Genomic DNA, 19,769 nt, shown 5'->3' on the forward strand with positions numbered 1-19,769 from the left:
GCCAAACATCAACTATTCGCAAACAGCCCCAATTTAAGTGCACAAAACTTCAGCACTTACCAATAACGTCCACACACTTCCACTTGTCATTCAGGTCTGTTTCACAAGAAAGGGCATGACCACTTCAGGTTAAGATAGGAGACTGCAACTACTAAATCAAAGCGGTGGAGCAATGAATGGCATCGTGTCAATTAACACAGGATGGCGAATGCTCACAAGTCACCTGCTATCACAGTGCACAAACTCACCACAAGCACCAAGCAGTATTACAAATCCACTGCAACCCCAGCCTAGGGGTCCTGTGACAGGAAAATTGCAGCCATTTGCAGAAGCTCTAGCATAGATTTGTTATACAGGTATTAATTTCAAGCCAGGATTTTACTGTAATCAGGCAAGATTGACTCAGCAACAGCCCAGATGCAGAGACTGTTGGGCCCCATAGCAAACAACAAAAGCAGCAGTTACATGGAACCAAGTTAAAACCCAGAGCAGAAACGTGCCATTTTAAGCCTGCCCATCCAACTCCTCAACAACTCTGTTCTAGCTACGGAACAGATGTGGAATTTATACTTCACAACCAGCTCACCCGTGGAAGTGAAGTAGCAAGGTTAAAATACATCACCTCCCTAGAGATGAAAGGGCTAGAAAGGCTACACAGTGTAGGTCTTTAAGCTTTCGTACTCGTTGCTTCTGAAAAAGGCTAGTCAGAACTCTCTCACAAATTAAAAAGCAGTGACTGCAGCTGTTGCAGACTAACACTACCAGGTCTTTTCTAGTTATATAAAATAGGAGAGTTTGTTAACATTGGATGTTTAAATGCAACTGAATGTGGTGCTGCAGTCTACCTGAAGAAGACCACTTAAGTTCAGGATAAGCGAGTACACTGACTGTACTTCACTGCTAATCTATTCCCTATCAACAGCAGCAGGCTCCCTCAAAGAGAAAGCATTATTTGCACACAGATGAGATTATGCTTAATCTGGGTAGAGGCATCACAAGGATTAGTAATTTAAAATAAGCATGTCAGCAAACTAAGTAGTCTCAACTTACTGAAACCACGTTCTGGAACAAAAATAAAGAGCAACTACACAAAAAAATGCACTACTGCTTATAGAAGAGTGCAAAGTCTCAGGACTGCAACCCACAGATAGTATACACCAAATATACTCATCTTCCCTATAATATATCCAAGCCCCGTGTTCATGTCAAGAATAGCTTAGTTCAGTTGCTATATGCCCAGTCACTAACATTCAGGAATAGAGAACAACTTCTCTCGCCAGCAGTCACTGCTGTTCCTACAGAGACTGGTATAGTTAATGCAAACTTTATTTACAAAAGACACTTAAATTAGTTACTTCATGCCATGTGTCCATACAGAATCAACAGTTCAAGGATTACATGGAGAAGAATTCACAAAATTAAAAGTGAAATCACTAAAGATCTTCTAAGAGTTAAGAACTAGGAAAAAAGATCTTAACGACAATTTTACAAATAAAAAAGTTATGAGAAACTAGTCTGAGCAAGAGGATGGTTGTTTACAGGTCTGTACACTAAAACTAATACACAGACAGCCTTCTATTGTCAAGAGATGCTCACTGAGAAGCAGAGTATGTACAAATACTTGTGCCACAATGACTCAATCCCCCCAAAATCCACCGTATTATACATAAACCAGTTTGTATACATTAGGCCTAAACGAGGCCATTTAACTATGAAGACTTCTAGTTTAGTAAACTAAAGCTGAAGACAGCCCAAGCAACCGTGATGCTGTCTCTCTCGCATCTCTATTTGCGACTGCTTTTTATTCTCTCCAATCTTTTTTTCAAGTCATCAATATTAGCTGCTGCAGAAGAGGGCGAAGCTGGGGTAGTTCCAATGCCAGAGGAATGAGTCTGATTGGAGTCCAGGTCCAGATGTTGGTACTGCTCCCGTGACTCACGGAGCTGGGAGAGCTTACTGTGAAGCATATCTGTAGAGGATGCAACTGTAGGGACTGCTGGTTTAGAGAGCAGAGATGTCAGAGGTGGTCTGTCTTCCTGCTACGATGGAGGAAAGTGAAGCGTTAAGACAGATAATGGCAAAAGCCATTTAAGTACAAAGCATAATTCACGGCTTTTCATCTTCACAGAAAATACTGAAAACAGAGCAGTATCTTTCCTTCCCTTTCCTCTAAGTCATCAGTGCTATAAAGTCAGTTGCCAAAGGCAGAACCATGCAAAGCTAACTAAAATATTCAATTCCTATAATTTGTTTTTTAAGTAGTTCTTGGTTAACTTGATGTCAGTTTGGACACAAAGAAAGTGCAGAAGTCCAACCATCTGCTAGAAGTAGTCACACTAGACTCATGACAATATGTTTGAGACCTTTCAGCCTCAGATCAAATCTAGATTCTGACTTGAATCTGTCTTTGGCACAGAGGAGCCAATCCATTTGATTTCTTAAAAAAAAGTGCAAATGAGGTACAACTCCATGGGATTTGCAAGCATTGTCAAATACAATACCTTTGCATTGTCAAGGCCACATCGCTGCCTGAGGATTTTTAATCTTTCCAAGTAAACCGAAGGCCCCACTTCCTCCCCATTTGTGTTTCCTATAGATGAAGATACAGTGTGGGTAGAAACAGGAACACACGTTCCTTCCATCTGAGGAGAAATTCCTGGAGGATGGGGGAGGAATAAAAAAAGTAAAAAAAAAAATTAAAAACTCAAAAATTAGCTTCCTGATCAGTTGCTTCAAGTGAGATGCAATAGATGAAGAATCAACTAATCCATACACCAGTAAACTCTTTGCATTTGCTAGTAAAGAAACAACAGGCTCTTTCACATCCATTAGATCATTTCCTTGAAAGAGGGACAATTGAAAAACAAGAAAAGAAATGAAGACATTTAAGCAGCAGTAGAGCAGCTCCAGAAGTAGTGCTGGTGCTGACAGCTGGAGAAGGAAGGGTGTGCATGGGAGGGAGAAAGATGCTGATGCAGATCAAAAGTAAACAATAGAGGGAACTCAGCAATTACACTGGCAGGATGGGTAATATTTGGAGCCTTCTGTCTTTTTCTAAGTTCAGTAATACTTCTGGCAGATCTTGCCACCGATTGTAAACTCTTTAAGTTAACTGAAGAAGAAATAAAAGGTATTGCAAATTCCAGTTTAATCTGAAATAATGCTTTCCAAAAGGCATGTAGTAGAGAAACTTTAAACACTTTGTTAAAAGACTAGGAAAGGACTTCACATTAGGAGAAAAACTTTCATTCTGAAGTGAATGTCAAGTTACAACACTTAGCATGGACAGGGATTTGTTTTTACTAGTTTACTGCAAGGGTGTTTAAAATAGATTTGAGAACTAAAGTGTTTATACTTGGTTTAAATAAAGCCCAGCTCACAAGACAGAACAATATCCTTCATTGTATTTAACTATTACAGTTGGGGAAAGATGGCAAAACTGGGGCACAAATTCAAAGTGTTAACTGCCAAACTAAAATTTCTCAGCTGTACAGAATTTTAGAATAGAACAGAAAATTCTGCATTATATCTAGTCAGACACATTTAGGAGGTTCTGAAATAAGCTTTCTCAATTACTCAAAGTAGTTCACAATGCAGGGACAGGAGAAAGAACAGTGGCTGGAGAAAAGACTAAAATCTCACAGGACTGTTAGATACTTGAAGAAATAAAAAGTTGAGTGTAGTTTTCCCAGGCTGTATCAGTTTTTACTGTTAGCTAATCATTTGTCACATTCCCTCTCTAACATTGCATTAGTCATTTGATCTTATCTGCAATGAAAATACTCACTGAAATTTAAAGCATGTTTAATGGCAATTTATACAATATAAAAGCTTACTTGTTGAAAAGGAGTAATTAGTTAAAACTTTCAAATTCCATAGCAAGCAATGCTCCAGCAAAAAGCCTGCCGTACCATTTTTGTAATGGAAAGGTGAAAGGAGAACCTGACAGCTGCTGCTGTTACAACCAGCTGTACGCCTTCCAGAAACAATTATTGATACCAGAAACATGAAGCATATGCTAATGTTTAATACACAGTACAAGACAAATTAAAACAGCTGTTTTATCAAGCGCTTTTCAGATGTTTTTGATGCAGTGTGACGATGGTTATAACAACTTTCTTATAAGCTAAGAAAGCATAGTCTCTGCAAATGGTGCCTCATGAAGCAACACAAGTACTAAGAGAATACATAAATTACTTCAGAACACCATAAAAATTTCAAATATTTTTTTAACATGGCACATGCAACTGCTCTCCTTATATGTCTGCTTCTCATAAATCAAATCGTGTTCCTATAAAATGTACCTGTAGAAGAAGCAATGCGTCCTTTCCCCTCCCGTTCTGTTTCTATCAGCCGGAGGCCTCTTTCCACATAGCTTTGGAAGAACTGAGATGAGTTTTTCAGGAAGGGCTCAATGTCCGCATCAGAATATTTCTTTTTGTATTCATACAGCTCTGCCAAACCCTGGGAGGGAAGAATTCCAGTGTATTACTACAACTGCTGTATACACCATTCTAATGTACCATGCCTTCTTCCTCGCAGGAAGAGATCAATTACCTCTTTAGTGTTCTCCTTGGAGCCAATCTTCTTAAATATCTCTGCCAAAATATCATTCACTTTGGCCTTTGAAGCTTTTTCCTCCTAAATAAATAAAGGGAAACTTCTAAACAAAATGAGTAATATAAACTTCTCTTAAAAATAAAGGGCAGCCAGACAAACCCACAGTACACTCAAACCCGTTAGCTGGATACAGAGCTTCAAAGATGAAGAAAACCTTGAAGTGACTAGGATTGTTACATAGCCGCTGTTTACACAGTATGAGAGTAAAGACATCATCAAGCTGTAAGCATGCTTCTGAGAGGCCAGTGTTTAAAACCTGGTTTGGGTACAGTTAGCTGTTAGTAGATATAGTAACAAGCAGTATAAAGCCTGTGCTGCACACCTGAATGTCTCAGAGACCATCTAATCCTGAAATCACCTGAATAGTGTGTGCCTATAACAGAAACACACTGCAAGTTCCCAAAACCACCATAAAAGTGAAACTAGGAAGGTATTTCCAACACTAGCTGCATGTTGGAAGACTAAGTACTACTTCATACTCCACAGTCATTAAGTTAAGCTTGTTTCTTAAGTAAATTGCCTTACATTCCCCTCTACCTACCATCACATTTCTATTACTTACTGTGCGAGAAGCCCCTTTTTCTGTATCCTTATCAGCTTTGCTTCCAGTCTGGTCCATGGAGTGTTTCATTACTCTACATAGGTGAGCCTCCAGCTCAGACTCATTTTTGTTGTCTATCATCGTTAAGTGATCCAAGATCTGAAGAAAAACAGACAAAAGCTTTACAGAACACATTAACATCCAATTTCAAAGCAAATAACTAGCACTGGCTCTGACCTTGGGCCCTTTCAGCTTGCACAGGGTGTGAAGCAGAGTCTTCAGTGTCCTTATAGGAAACTCACTCTTACACTGCTTCAGCTTCTCTTTGGGAAAGACCTTCATGAAATTGTGGATATCCAGTAGAATCCGATCCAGATTGATACTATTAATAGTTTCTGGAAGAAGACGCACCATTCTCCACAGACACTGGAATGACAGACTTACTTAGAGCAAGACAACTCATGGAAGAAGCATTTAAGTACTTCAAGAGCAGATTATACAAACGTATCATTGAGTCATTTCACTCTGCTACTACATACCCTGACACATGCAGCATGTCTGTCAAAATTAGTTTAACCGGTACATATCGTCTTTGTAACTAGCTGTACTATGTCCAGATCCTTCTTTAGCAATGATACATAAAACTGCATGAATTAGTACTGACTTCACTACCAGTAACATGAGACTGAATGCTTTGTGTGAAGAAGTGTCAGCAGATAATACATACATACTAAGTACACCTGAACAACATGCTTTCAGGTTTAGCCTTATCAAGGCTGAGTTCTTCTCATTAAAAATTTAGTTCTCTAAATCATGCCAGTTACAAAAGCATGTTGTATGATAAAGAAAAAAAGATTACATCCATAATAATAAATGCACACATTTGCATGTCCACTCTGCCTAAATTTAAGCCAGCTCCCAGCCTGGGATTCATTGAATGCATAGTACCGTGCTGTGCCTAAGCAAATAAACCCAGCAGGTGACCCCTCTGTATGTAGGGAGGGTATACTCAAACTTCTGTAAACTATTAGCGGATGTAAGCTTAGCATACACAATGAAGTCACTGTACGTAACATTTAATAGTATTATAAGAAATATTTCAATTTATGGTCACCATTTAAAAAAATATATCTGTTCTTTAAAGCTAGGTTGTTGATTCAGATAAACCAAATATTTCAAGAGTTCGAAACCTCTATTAGAGGCTCACCTTCATGACAAGTTCTGAAAACTTCGGAGAGCTGGCTGTTGCTAGTAGACTGTCTTGGAGCAAAACAAGCAGAGCACTAGAAGGAATAAATTTAGTAACAGAATTACACAGGAAAGTGCTACACACAGATAAGATGCCAGTTCCCAAACACAGTATCACACCAGAGACTGGGGCTAGTCCAGCAGTTCATGTCACGTTGTGTGAGAGCTCTTTCTTTCCAGTACTTTACAGGAGTTTAAGAGGCAGTATGCTGAACTACCAAACATACAGAATCGCACTAAGCTAGTTTGCTTAACTTGCCTTCAGCAGTAGAGGTTGTGCGGTCACGCTCTGACTGCCACTAACAATCGGTGACAATTCTTTATTAACTAGGTGAACAATTTTTTAGACATCATTCTTTGCTTATAAATTGACTAACAAACACAATCAGAACACGGAAGAAGAGATGAAGAGAAGCAGTAATCACAGTTTCTCTTTTTCAAAGTATACCTTAAGATGTTGGTCTGATCAGACTTTTCCAGAACTTTCACTACCAAGAGGTTGACTGATCGGATGACCTGTTCACCCTCCTCGAGGTCTTCAACCCGAGAATCCAGCATTAATGTAATAAGACCGTGCATTAGGTCCTTCAGTACACCAGTAGAAGCCTCTCGAGCCAGACTCTCTATCTGAAATAGCTACCAATAGAGGACAAGATTAGAAGATTTCCCTGCATGAAATACTTCAATATAAGGACTTCACCACACTACCTAATCCTTTGACATTCCTGCCCCACCCATCAACATTAAACAATAAAAACACAACTAGGAAGGCTATTTCTACTGAATGACTTCTGAAAATACTTTGACCCCCACATAAGCATTCAAAAAGTAAGGAATTAGTCAGATGTTCCATTCGCCTGCAACTTCTACACAGAAATCACTTGCTTTTCTCATTAATTTGTAGGTTAAAGCCTTACCGATATCATGCTCCCAATAATACAGCTGTAAAGTTTCACTATTTCATCTTTGTCTAGCTTCTCATCTGCCATGTGTGTATTGTAGATTAGCCGAAGCTGCATAAACGTAGCTATTAGAAATTGGTCAATATGTCCAGACATTGCTTCTGCTTTGTCCTCCTGTCTGAGAACCTCATCAATCTAAGATTTAAAAACAAAACACCCAAGTACAGTAAAGTCAACATACTGAAAACAGTGCAAAAGAACTATAACTTGAAAACATTTCTGTAAGAAAGGTCTTGCCCTTACCAATCCATTTGTCAAGGCATTTGTGTTCTAAGCTTTCAGCTGAAACCAGTAACCACAAATTTCTATTGCTAATCCCAATACAAAGTATTTATCTTTTATAGAGCTGCAATTCTGTCCTGTACAAATGAGAACATTACATGCTGCATTACAGATTCTGGAATTAACAGCTTTGTAAAACCTTCCAGAAAACAAACACTTCAACATATTTAAAGCCACCCTATAAACACGTAAAAGCTAAGAGGGATAATACAAAATTCTTTTGCTGAGGACCTGCAAAAACAGTTTACATTTAAAAGTTAAGCCTCATTTGCAAGTCTGCTTTTTCAAACTTTTAGCATAGGTGTACACTCAACAAAACCAAAGATGTACTGATTTTTCCCCCCCACCAAGTGTTTCTCTAAGTCTGATCTACAACATTCAAGCAAAATTTTTATTGCTAAAGCGAGTCAGATGGCCCCTGTGCACTTAGTGTTGTCATCAGGGAGATTCTGAGCAGAGCCCATGTCACCCGACACGGTTGCTCTACCAGAGTGCAGCTCATCACTCTCGCGGATAAATAGTTTAATACAGTATGAATAGTTGCTACCTTAATTCTCTTACCTGGGCCAGAGCCTGGATGCTTGTATTTATATCACCACTGGCTACTTGGGAAATGACAAAGTTGATAGTAGAAGCTGTGTTACTGTGCATGTCATCAAAGTGCGGGGACACAGCACGGATTCTAAACAGTCGAAGAAAACAGGATTTTGTTACCCTTTCTCCAAAGAGTTCTGGTTCGTACTGAACGGCTATTTCAGTGACAGTTTAGAGACAAGAGAGAAGGATTTCATCTTCACAGGGGATGCTGAAGGCAGAAATCATTTCTAACAACATGTCTATTGCACTATGTAAAGACACTTATCATACATTTAGAAACTCAATATTGTCTTAAAAATACTTAAAATACAAAGATGAACAGAAATCAGTTTTCTCTTATTATAAAAAAAACCTGTCATCCAGACTTCAGAACAGTACCCCAGACTGTCATTTTGACATCTCTCTTCAAGCTAGTTGACTCTTTGCATTCTTATGTAAAGAAGTCTGAATGTACAAACTAGCACGGTCATTTCAGCTTCTCAAAGGAGTTTTAAGTAGCCCTATGACTTCATTGAAGAGATGCAACAAGACTCACTTGGGCTCAGGAATCAGGACTGGCTCAAAGATGTCATCTAGTTTGTGCTGTACAAGTGCTGGCATCTCACATTTGACAGGACCATTGTCATTTTCAATTTCATCAAGATCCAGCTGGAATTCCCGTGGAACTGTATGCGATGTCTCAGAGTGACCACCCATGTTGCGATTTTGGCTACAGAAACCAGGAGAGAGGTTTTAATTATATATACAACAGGCAAGAGTACTAGCGCTAGCATCCACTGGTAGCCCTAAAGCTCTCATAATAGAATAGCACAGATTTTGAAGATATGATTTTATTCAAGCCCCCTAATAACCCCCTTTGCTATTCCCCTAGCCCTTAGTAAAACAATTTTTTATAGGCCAGAAGAGTAGCTGCTAGTTACTTGCCTTCTTAGTCATACTTATAACACAACCTGAGACCCCCCTGAAGCAGTGTTAGGTACACACTTGTTCATTCTGAGAGTGATCCAGCACAGTTTAAAGTAGCATTAATGGAATATAGAGTTAATTTTCACGGCGGGCTTTTTTAATTGATGAATAGGATGCATATGTATATAAGAAATCTTGCAAGCCTAATTGAATGTAGGACTGTCATTGTCCTTCAGAACGAATGTTTCATAGTAGATTTTTCAACGGAAGTGTTCTGATACGTGATTCTCAACAGCGACTTTTATTCCAAGATAATGAGCAAGTGGTAAGGAATAACGTTTCTGAGTTTTTGTTTCTAGTACTGTTGCTCCAGGCTCTCTGACTCACACATGCTCATCCACTTCTGTGCTCTATGCCTGCCCTAACAAGTTAAGAACAGGGACCAGTGAACACCAATTCAAATATAACATGTAGTCCTAAATTCTCCCAGCATTTTCAACAGCTGCCTAACCAAAGTACCATGTCTGCCTTCACTTTGATCAATAGTTACCTTTGTAGAAACATGTATGTTTTGTTTCTTACTCTCATTTAGATCAGAGAATGTAAATAACCCAGAGTCAGCCTTGATAAACCTGTCACCCACAGGAAAGGATGACCAGGATAGAAATCGAAAGATAAGAGCCTTGCTACCAAGGAGTTAGTGGGCAGTACTTACATCCTATAAGTGCGATACATAATTCTGTCCATGGAGAAGCAGTGAAAAAAGGCACAAGACCATTTAGAAAGATTTAAAGACAGACAAGACAAAAAAAATTTTTTAGACATTTTGCTTTAAACTATTTGGCCAATTTTCACAACATGCAAAGATGATGATACGAGAACTAAAATAACATTGCTGGACATGATATTAGCACATATACTATACCAGCTACAGACGACAACGTATCATTACATACTTGAGTTTGGAAGACATGTCCTCAACTGGTCCCTTCCGCAGCATGCTAGCATTAGCACTGATGTTTTGAGTACGCTGAGGTTTCTCCTCTACTTGTCTCACGGGAGCAGCTGATGGTCTCTTGGCTGATCGTTTTATTCTCTCCTCCAGCATGCTCATGTCTTTCTCTGATAGCTACAAAAAATAATGCTTTCACTCAGTTTGAGTTGTGTTGAATTTAGAAATCTTGGTCACCTATGGGAGGTATACACTTATTACTACAGACTTAGGTTTTGTAATAGCAAGGGTAGCTCAACACCACCATTTAGCAGCACTCTATCAGGGCCACTCTGTACTACCAGATACTCCTTCAGGAGTTAATTAACCCATGTGAACAAGCTGTAATATGGAATACAGCTAGTTCTAGTCCACAGTTTCCAAAAAAACAAGTCATTTTGAATTCAAACCCTGGCACTATCATGTATTTCCAATTGCTGCTTGTGCTGCTGAAAAACAAAACTACCCACCCACGTATCCATGTCCCCTGTTCTGTCAGGAAGCCCAGACAACGCTTTAACACTGTAGACCCTGCCACAGAAGTCAAGGTCCTTCTAGAGCTGGCCTATTCAATGTACCCATCACTCAACATGAAAACAAGATAAGCCAACTGAATACTGCAACTCATGCAGTGATAAGAATCATATTTATATGCTTATCTACAGGACTGAAGATTACCAGTAACATCATTTGAACGAAAGTAGCCTGGACATTTTTGTGGGTAGTACTCCCCAGCACTTTTACAATCAATAAACCTTTCCGAAATGCTGTGCATTTAGGGACTAGGTAGGGCATTTTGAAGCTGACAGCAATTTTTCTTAACCTTGAAAATCTGAAAGGAAATAGACTATGCAACATAACACTCAAAAGGAGGCAGACTGCACTCTGAACAAGAGATCTAAAATAAGAAGTGAATCTAACAGGTTGAAGAAAAATGCAGCATTACTTCTCATGGAGATTGCTACCAGAGAAAGTAACAGAGAATCACATTAAACCAATTTCAATATAACATCCTGACTTACTTCAGGAACCAGAAAGGGGGTGTGGAGTGAACAGCCTTGTTTCCCTGCTCATTGCTATCACATTCCCAGCAGTTTAAGTGCTGCTAAAAACGTTATTGAGAGAGACCGCAAATTCAGAGAACAGAACAGGAGAAAGTGGTCTAAAAGCTTGTGACTCAAGTTAGAATTCAGGATACCTGATCTGTTACGCACAATAATCGTAGAAAACTCAAGAAACTGGCTTTCCACTGCTGGAGAACGGGGGAGCAGCTTATTTTGGAAACTGAGTTTTGCCACCTTTAACTTTCACTGCATTTATATAACATGGATAAATACGATTTCCAGAAAACAACTGCAATACAAAGCTACACAGTACTGGCACAGACCTTAAACACTTAAGTACGATAAGATAAAGCAAACAAACCAAACTTACCAGACTTCAGCTGCTAAACAGCTTGTGAGGATGGGCATAGGAAAAAAAAAAAGCAAGCCAAGTACTTGAGGGAGCCTCAACAACTAGCTTTTTTTTGCCAAATAATTTATCAAAATCTCATTCCAAATCACAAGGACTGCAAGCTCTGTAGCAAGTCACTCTACAAACTTTTTAATTCCTATTAAAGTTCAGTGTTTTGCTCATTTCTACAAATTTTGCTTTTTATTCATGAACACCCAGGTTATAAATTTCACGATCAGAAAAAAAAAACAACTTTTAGAGTATCTATGGTATAGCAAGTTATTCCTAACATACCAAAATACTCTTGACACCAGCACCAGAATTTAACATGACCCATCACAAGCAAAACAGTGCAAATCCCTACACAAGTGTATGGATTTGAACAAAAGACGTATTTCCAGTTACACTTACATTTCCAATCAGCTTGAATACTTGGTCACCATGAACATTATACACAGTCACAATGGTGTTCAGTGCAGCATTGCGCACAGTGTTGTCCCTATCACCAATATGAGTTGCCATTTCTTTCAAGGCTTTCCCTGGAGTTGGCTGGCATACGTTCATGCCATATGATTCGACCAGACATCCAAGCTCTTCCAGGCACTCTAGAGGAAGAAAATGACACACACATGCAAATTTAAAGCTGCTGGGAAGAGAGCCCTCAGATTTCTGTGCTGCTTGCACAACTTGAATGTTCACTGTAGAGAAGCATGAATCACAATACTGAATTTCTTATCAGAACAGGAGTTCTTGCCCTCCCTGTTGATAGATACACACTCTCCAGGTGATTCATGGGACAAGTAGCACAAAGATAGTATGCAAGAGCTATAAGTCATCCCCATACCACTGCAAATATTTCCTATTACCATATACAAGCAATGTGAAGTTTAACTTTACATTTAGGTAGTTTAGACAGTTCTGAGCTTGCAATGTTGTATCATGCATAGAATTTAACTCTCTGGTTATATCAGGATGAGATATCCTTAAGGTGACCAGAGCTGTTTGAACTACACAAACACCATACAATAAATAATTTCCAAAATATAATTGAGACAGATAGGCAGTATAGAGATGCTTCTTCTCAAAGTTCTGATCAGGTTATCTGAGTCCCCTAGTTGCCTGGACAATTTTTATCATTACCGTTCTCCCTAGTACTGTTGTATTAAGACAAGCATACTCAAGTATCAGTCTTAACATTGATAGTAATTTAACAAATTGTTGTACCTCCCAAAGACAAAGACACAAAATAAAAAGATTATTCTCCTTTAAAATCTAATCCCCAAAAGGATTATTTGCAAGTGCACAGAATTCTACATACAGGGCAAATCTCATGTTCCACCAAAAGTTATGCTGGCTTTTTGGAATACTAAACAATACAGTTTGAACTACTTGCAATTACTCAGTTCATAATGCTATTTCCCACCTGCACGCTGCTTTGAGTTTTTAGATTTTGTCCCCTCCATGATAAAAGTAAACATCTTGCTGGCTGGATATATGAGACACATCCTGTTCAGAATGGCACGGACATCTTTGCGGATGACATCTTTTGGTTCTCCTACCTAGAAGGAAAAATTGGTGTGTGTGGGGAGGGGAAATACATAACATTTTCAACAGTCTCATCGTACCATTGATGAGACTGAGTCTAAATAACGTTAAGAAAACCCAGAAAAGGTTTTTGCATCAAGAATAATTTTGCAAATGCCTTTTAAAGTCAAATGTGCAATATATTCAAAAAGAACAAGTTAAAGTGTTTGATGTCATCCTATGTTTCCCATGAAAAATAAGGTTAACTTATACAACGAAAAGTACCTTTAGGATGAGATATGGGATGAAAGAGCATGCTTCATTTTCAGTAAGGTGATACTCTTCTTGACTCAGCAAATTGAAAAGCAATTTGAGGTATTCAAGTGCTTTCATCAGAACACTTGTGTTGGTATCGAAGAACCGCAGGGTCAGCCACTTTAAGATCAGATCCAGGCAGCTGATGACTCCATCTTTTTCACTCTCCAAATGCTTGAAGTGACATGGAAAGAAAAAAAAGGAGGTTGTGCAAAGTGAAACACTGTTCAAGAAAACAGGTATAAGGAAAAGCTATGCCTGTTAAAACTGTCTACTTTTGCTGGTTGAGTCCTAAAATTCCAAGTACTCACTTTTACCTTGTACAGCTTTCTGAAATTCTACGAAGTCTCCAGCAAACTAACTCATTTTCTCCTCTCTCAAGAAACAGGCAATATTAATATCAAATTTATCATTCCTCTGACAATTATTTCGATATTTACTAAAATTAAATTTCACAGCACAGTGATCCCTGGCTTCTCAGAGTACTGCAAGTTAATTTTAGTTCGAGCTGACTCTTGCGTAGCAAGAAATAATTTTGTGTTGTCATCCACTACCACAGATCCAAACTTACCTCAATCATAACAGCCAGTGCTTTGTTGTGGTGCTGAAAGTCTGCATGAAACATCTCATCCTGTAGCCATTTGGCCACACAACTGGACATCTGAGTCTTCAGCTGCTCAATATATTCATCACGGGGAGTAGTGAAATTCCACTTTAACACCTGCAAAAACCAGCATTTAGAACTCAAACCAAGCAGTACCTTCTCTTCTTGAAGCAATCTGCAAGTTGCGTTGCTTTTAATCTTGCTTCAGAATCTGTTTTCAAAGTCTTCTCATTATCAAAAAGAAGTGGGAAAAGTTTGGTGGGGTTTCCTCACCTTAGCTTACACGAAAGATTCTCCCTATGTCGAGTGGTTATCTTTAGGTTATTACCTTAATTATTACCAGTTACTTTAAATGTTTCTTTTTTATGCAAAATAGGCCTATTCACTAGCAAGTAATAAATAAACCCTGTGTTTTAAGTAACAGAACTTCCACAAAAAGACAAGCTTTATAAGAGATGCTGTTAAAAAAATAAGTATAAAGAATTCACAGTGGATATTACAACTCTAGAATTAATTATGTGAAAACAGTCAATTAGCTTAATACCTGAGAGAGTTCTCAGCTGGAAAAAGTTGTAAAAAGGCCTCTGTGTTTTACAAGAATGCATAAATGCACAAAATTCAGGAAAAAAAAAACAGGAAAACACCGTAGTAAGACTGATATGGACCTGCGAAAGTCAACTAGACACTAGAAAAATCAATCTAAAGGATGGACAGAGCCTAGTACTTTCATGCCCTAGCACGTTTAACTCTAAATACCAGAACAAAGGAAGGTGCTAAAGTTATACTACTTCAAAACAGGTGAACACATCCATTTTTTTCCTCACCTTCAGACCTTTCTCATCTTTCATTCTCTGTTCTTTCCCATTTGGGACCATGATAAAAATAGGACCTGATTTATCATCGTCTTCCTTCAAAGTAGGCTTGCTTAACACTTTCTTCCCCTGTACACCCTGAAAAAAAAGCAACACACAAGGTTTCAAGAGGCAATGCAAGACACATACATGCCTTAGGCAAGCAATTGCAAGCATTAGATACCAGCCAATGTCATGCTGCCTAGGCGTACAAGAGCCAGAGAGAAGCTAGAAGAATAATGTTGATTAGAGTTTTAGAAGTATGTGCTCTGCTGCTGTGGAAGCAATACCCACGACAATGTGCGCAATAGTACTCTGTGAAATATGACATGTCACTCAACCAGTGCACTAGTCACCCACACGCATCCCTAAAACCCAACGTGGTACCTGTTTGATAGATTTGTTCTTTGCCAGACTCGTATTGCCTTTGCTGAGGCTTGTATTAGCTTTGGACTGGCTGGTATTGCCTTTGGACATACTGCTATTAACATCTGACTGCTGTAAATAAGCCACAAAAAAGGCTTTGTTGTTAGAAAGATTTACTCACTAGAGTTACTATTCCAAACTTTCTGTGAGTTCACAGCAGAGGCATTTACTCTGGCATCAGTTTTGACAGATGAATATATTAACCTAAGCAAGCCTGTAACATCCTTCAAAGTTAGTTCCATTCACTTCTGTCATAAATCTGGACCTGTATCAAAACTGATCTCATTACAGCATTACTTTAGACAAAGGAGGCAACAGGACTGTAGAACAGGTTTTCTTTTTGTTGTTGTGTTTAAAAGTTAATAGCAGAAAAATTACCGTAACAAAGCAGAAAAACCTAACCACAATTCAAATGTAATCAGCTGAGGCTATTACTATGTATTTAAGCATCTTCCTTCTGTGCTTGAGAGCATTTTATCCTCCCTACTGTAAAGGAGAGATTAATTTCTTTCGATACTTGGGCTCAAAACTACTGTACAAAGTGTAATGTTGGAACCGCAATAGTAATAGTGAGTTCTCAATCACATGAAATCAAGAAGGTCAAGCATATTTAGAACATGGAATAAGCTGTCCACAGAACTGCATTTGTGCCAACACAGGCTTTGGAATAATTAAATAGTTAATGAAAAAAATAGTGATGAAGTAGATGATATGGGAATACAATTTCAGAAATCAGACAATCACAATAATTCTTAGTATAAGCAGTCCCTAGCAAGGGCTATACTCTTCTACTTGTAATACATTAACAAACTACATCTACTAACTTAATTGAACCAATTTCATACAAAATGCCATCAGCATACCTTAGCTTTAGAGGAGGCACCTCCTGCTTTGGCTTTTTTGGGATCAGGCTTGGATTCCATGGTATTGGACCCTGAATCTTCAGAAAAAGCTGGAAAAATAATAGACCATTTCAAACTACCAGTAAGCCTATTTTAGGTCAGCACTGGTTTTCTGTTCTTAGCGGAGAAGAAAAAATGTTGATGAAGATAATAATGCCTTTATCACACTGTCATCTGAGGACTTCAAATGTGTAAAAAGTTTCTTCTATTGCATGTAAGCATACAAAGTTCTGAATTAAGATCATATGTCAAATTCGTCATTATCAAAACAGGTTTAAAAACATGCACACAGATGCACTGTGTGGGCTCGTGTCTGAAGCTGTAGCTGTCCTCAGTTTGAGCAGGCAAGCTGGCCCTAAGAAGGAGATAATGCAGGACTGCTTCTTCTAATCCCTTGTAACCCAATCCTGTCACCTTCTCCCTTGTGTCAGCACAAGCATTCCAGTAGCCCCAAAGTAAACTACACTGGACAGATCATCCAGATAATTTTTAAGTGTTGTCACAGAATTTTTTTGTAATTGATTTTAGCATAAAAATTAAGCTATGTTTTTTATTCTCAATACCACATAGGTATTTTCAAAGAGAAGCTGACAGACGGTTGCGTGGAAAGATTTTAAAAACAAGCAAACAAAAACAAAACATGAAGAAACCCCACACCCTCCTACAATGAAAGTCAAATCAACTGCATGATCAATCAGAACTGAAGACAGAACTGACTGAAGCACAAAGATCACAGTATCACAGATTTCTAGGTTGGAAGAGACCTCAAGATCATCGAGTCCAACCTCCGACCTAACACTAAGTACTCCACTAAACCATATCGCTAAGCTCTACATCTAAAAGTCTTTTAAAGACCTCCAGGGATGGTGACTCCACCACCTCCCTGGGCAGCCCGTTCCAATGCTTAATAACCCTTTCGGTAAAGAAGTACTTCCTAACATCCAACCTAAAACTCCCCTGTCGCAACTTTAGCCCATTCCCCCTCGTCCTGTCACTAGGCACGTGGGAGAATAGACCAACCCCCACCTCTCTACAGCCTCCTTTCAGGTAACTGTAGAGAGCGATGAGGTCGCCCCTGAGCCTCCTCTTCTCCAGGCTGAACAAGCCCAGCTCCCTCAGCCGCTCCTCGTAAGACTTGTTCTCCAGACCCCTCACCAGCTTGGTCGCCCTTCTCTGGACTCGCTCGAGCACGTCCATGTCCTTCCTGTAGCGAGGGGCCCAAAACTGAACACAGTACTCGAGGTGCGGCCTCACCAGAGCCAAGTACAGGGGCACAATCACTTCCCTAGACCTGCTGGCCACACTGCTTCTTATACAGGCCAGGATGCTGTTGGCCTTCTTGGCCACCTGGGCACACTGCTGGCTCATATTCAGCCGACTATCAACCAATACTCCCAGGTCCCTCTCAGCCAGGCAGCTTTCCAGCCACTCATCTCCCAGCCTGTAGCTCTGCTTGGGGTTGTTGCGCCCCAGGTGCAGGACCCGGCACTTGGCCTTGTTGAACTTCATACAGTTGGCCTCAGCCCATCGCTCCAGCCTATCCAGATCCTCCTGCAGAGCCTTCCTGCCCTCGAGCAGATCGACACACGCACTTAGCTTGGTGTCATCTGCAAACTTACTGAGGGTGCACTGGACGCCCTCATCCAGATCATCGATAAAGATATTAAAGAGGACCGGCCCCAGTACCGAGCCCTGGGGGTCACCACTAGTGACCGGCCTCCAACCAGATTTGACTCCATTCACCACAACTCTCTGGGCCCGGCTATCCAGCCAGTTTCTAACCCAGCGAAGCGTACGCCAGTCCAAGCCCCGAGCAGCCAGTTTCTTCAGGAGAATGTTGTGGGGAACTGTGTCAAAAGCCTTACTGAGGTCAAGGTAAACCACATCCACAGCCTTTCCCTCATCCACCAAGCGCGTCACTTGGTCATAGAAGGAGATCAGGTTCGTCAAGCAGGACCTGCCTTTCATAAACCCATGCTGACTGGGCCTGATCGCCTGCTTGCCCTGCAAGTGCCGCGTGATGACCCTCAAGATAATCTGCTCCATGAGCTTTCCTGGCACTGAGGTCAAACTGACAGGCCTGTAGTTCCCCAGGTCTGCCCTGCGGCCCTTCTTATAGATGGGCGTCACATTGGCTAGCTGCCAGTCAACTGGGACCTCCCCTGATAGCCAGGACTGCCGATAAATGATGGAAAGGAATGGAATGATGGAAGATGTTTGCAACTATGCTGAATTTCCCTCCTCCTGTTAAGAGGGCTTCTTCCTCTAGCATGACAAAAAGGTTCCCTAGAAACCTCAAAACTTAAGCTCCATGAAACAGATACGTAAGACTATTCATTTGCCTGCATGCACTAAAGAAGTTTGAGTAAATGCAAGCGTAATCAAATGATTCTCTGCAAGGATACACTCTTTCAGAAATGCAAAGTACTACATCAATACAAATTAATTTAATTTAGAAATTGAGAAGGACCAAGATTTTAACTTATTTTTGTTCAAAAGTTCAGACATTTTTTAGTGTTGTTCTGTTTCTTTAGATACAGGGACACAATATTAAAACATATTTCCAGGTTAATATTCCACAGGCACCATAGCCTTTGGATCTATGAAACCATGTTGTTAGTATTAGTCCAGACCACAGACCTAGTGTAAAGAGTATTTCTGAAAGTTACCTTCAAAACAACTTGCTTATCTATCTAAAAAGAATGTCTACAACAAACTCTACAATGGCATACTGCAGTTAGTAATATCCATATATAGCCAAAAGCTCTTCCCTGCAGATGATTGACCTACTATCTCAAACTTAATACAACAATTGTAAGCTTATCCACTAATTCCTGCACTCAGATTCTGCAAATAGAACTCCTTTTTATGTAGTCCCAAGCTGGGAAAGTCAATCAGAGAATCAATTTTACAGAACCTGTGCTTTAAAAAAACATAAATAAACTTCAAAGTGCTATTTAACCCAATAGATTTTCTTAAATGAAAGGAAACCCACCCTTTTATCACTCATTTACCAGAACTCGAGAGGTTACCTGATGCAGGCTGGAATTTGGCTGGAGCTGCTCCCCCACCCACTCTGGAAGATGCTTTAGCAGCAGGAGCTGGTTTGGCTGGCATGTTGGCCTTGGCTTTCTCAAGCATGGCCAGTACCTGGTCTTTGGAAGTTGGCTAGAGAGCAGGGGGGGGGAAAAAGTAATAGATATGGAAGGATTACAATGCTAATACATGCTACAGACAAGGCAAACAGTACTATTCTCTAGTTAGCATCTTCCATGACGCTTATCTTAAAACATGTTTTCAGATATTCCTGTTCTGAGATAAAACACGTCATCCATTAGCTTCTTTCTGCAGGACCTATAGGAAACATGTGAACTAGCAATCTATCCTAGGTGCGCAGTCCCTTGAAGTTAATGGAGAGCCCTAAGAGGGAACCAGCACTCAGTGATCCGTAAAGATACAACAAATTGCTGGAAGCCATCTTAAAGTGTATGTTCAAAGACATACAGCTGGACAATAACCAGTAAGGAAGCTATCAGCAGGTAGAT

General features: G+C 39.8%; 1 protein-coding gene across 7 annotated transcripts in view; it reads right to left on the bottom strand.

Annotated features, from left to right (window-relative positions):
- Nucleotides 1-1,308: 1,308 nt before the first annotated feature.
- CKAP5 (cytoskeleton associated protein 5) overlaps nt 1,309-19,769 on the bottom strand; it is a 49,911-nt gene continuing 31,450 nt past the window's right edge. For 5 of the 7 annotated variants that reach the window (XM_083839444.1, XM_083839445.1, XM_083839446.1 and 2 more), the window contains 20 exons: nt 19,257-19,392; nt 16,186-16,274; nt 15,284-15,394; nt 14,870-14,995; nt 14,013-14,162; nt 13,412-13,615; nt 13,026-13,161; nt 12,014-12,207; nt 10,113-10,285; nt 8,786-8,959; nt 8,215-8,335; nt 7,327-7,506; nt 6,858-7,045; nt 6,369-6,444; nt 5,399-5,587; nt 5,183-5,320; nt 4,558-4,641; nt 4,305-4,464; nt 2,502-2,656; nt 1,309-2,039 (listed from right to left, as the gene is read on the bottom strand). In XM_083839444.1, coding sequence (XP_083695570.1) covers nt 1,785-2,039; nt 2,502-2,656; nt 4,305-4,464; nt 4,558-4,641; nt 5,183-5,320; nt 5,399-5,587; nt 6,369-6,444; nt 6,858-7,045; nt 7,327-7,506; nt 8,215-8,335; nt 8,786-8,959; nt 10,113-10,285; nt 12,014-12,207; nt 13,026-13,161; nt 13,412-13,615; nt 14,013-14,162; nt 14,870-14,995; nt 15,284-15,394; nt 16,186-16,274; nt 19,257-19,392 — 3,039 coding nt within the window. In that variant the 3' untranslated portion in view covers nt 1,309-1,784. The remainder of the gene's footprint in view (nt 2,040-2,501; nt 2,657-4,304; nt 4,465-4,557; nt 4,642-5,182; nt 5,321-5,398; nt 5,588-6,368; nt 6,445-6,857; nt 7,046-7,326; nt 7,507-8,214; nt 8,336-8,785; nt 8,960-10,112; nt 10,286-12,013; nt 12,208-13,025; nt 13,162-13,411; nt 13,616-14,012; nt 14,163-14,869; nt 14,996-15,283; nt 15,395-16,185; nt 16,275-19,256; nt 19,393-19,769) is intronic. The other 2 variants (XM_083839449.1, XM_083839450.1) reach the window with 1 other exon arrangement.

The sequence above is a fragment of the Anser anser genome, assembly GCF_964211835.1.
Source record: "Anser anser genome assembly, chromosome: 5".
In the NCBI taxonomy this organism is placed as follows: Eukaryota; Metazoa; Chordata; class Aves; order Anseriformes; family Anatidae; genus Anser; species Anser anser.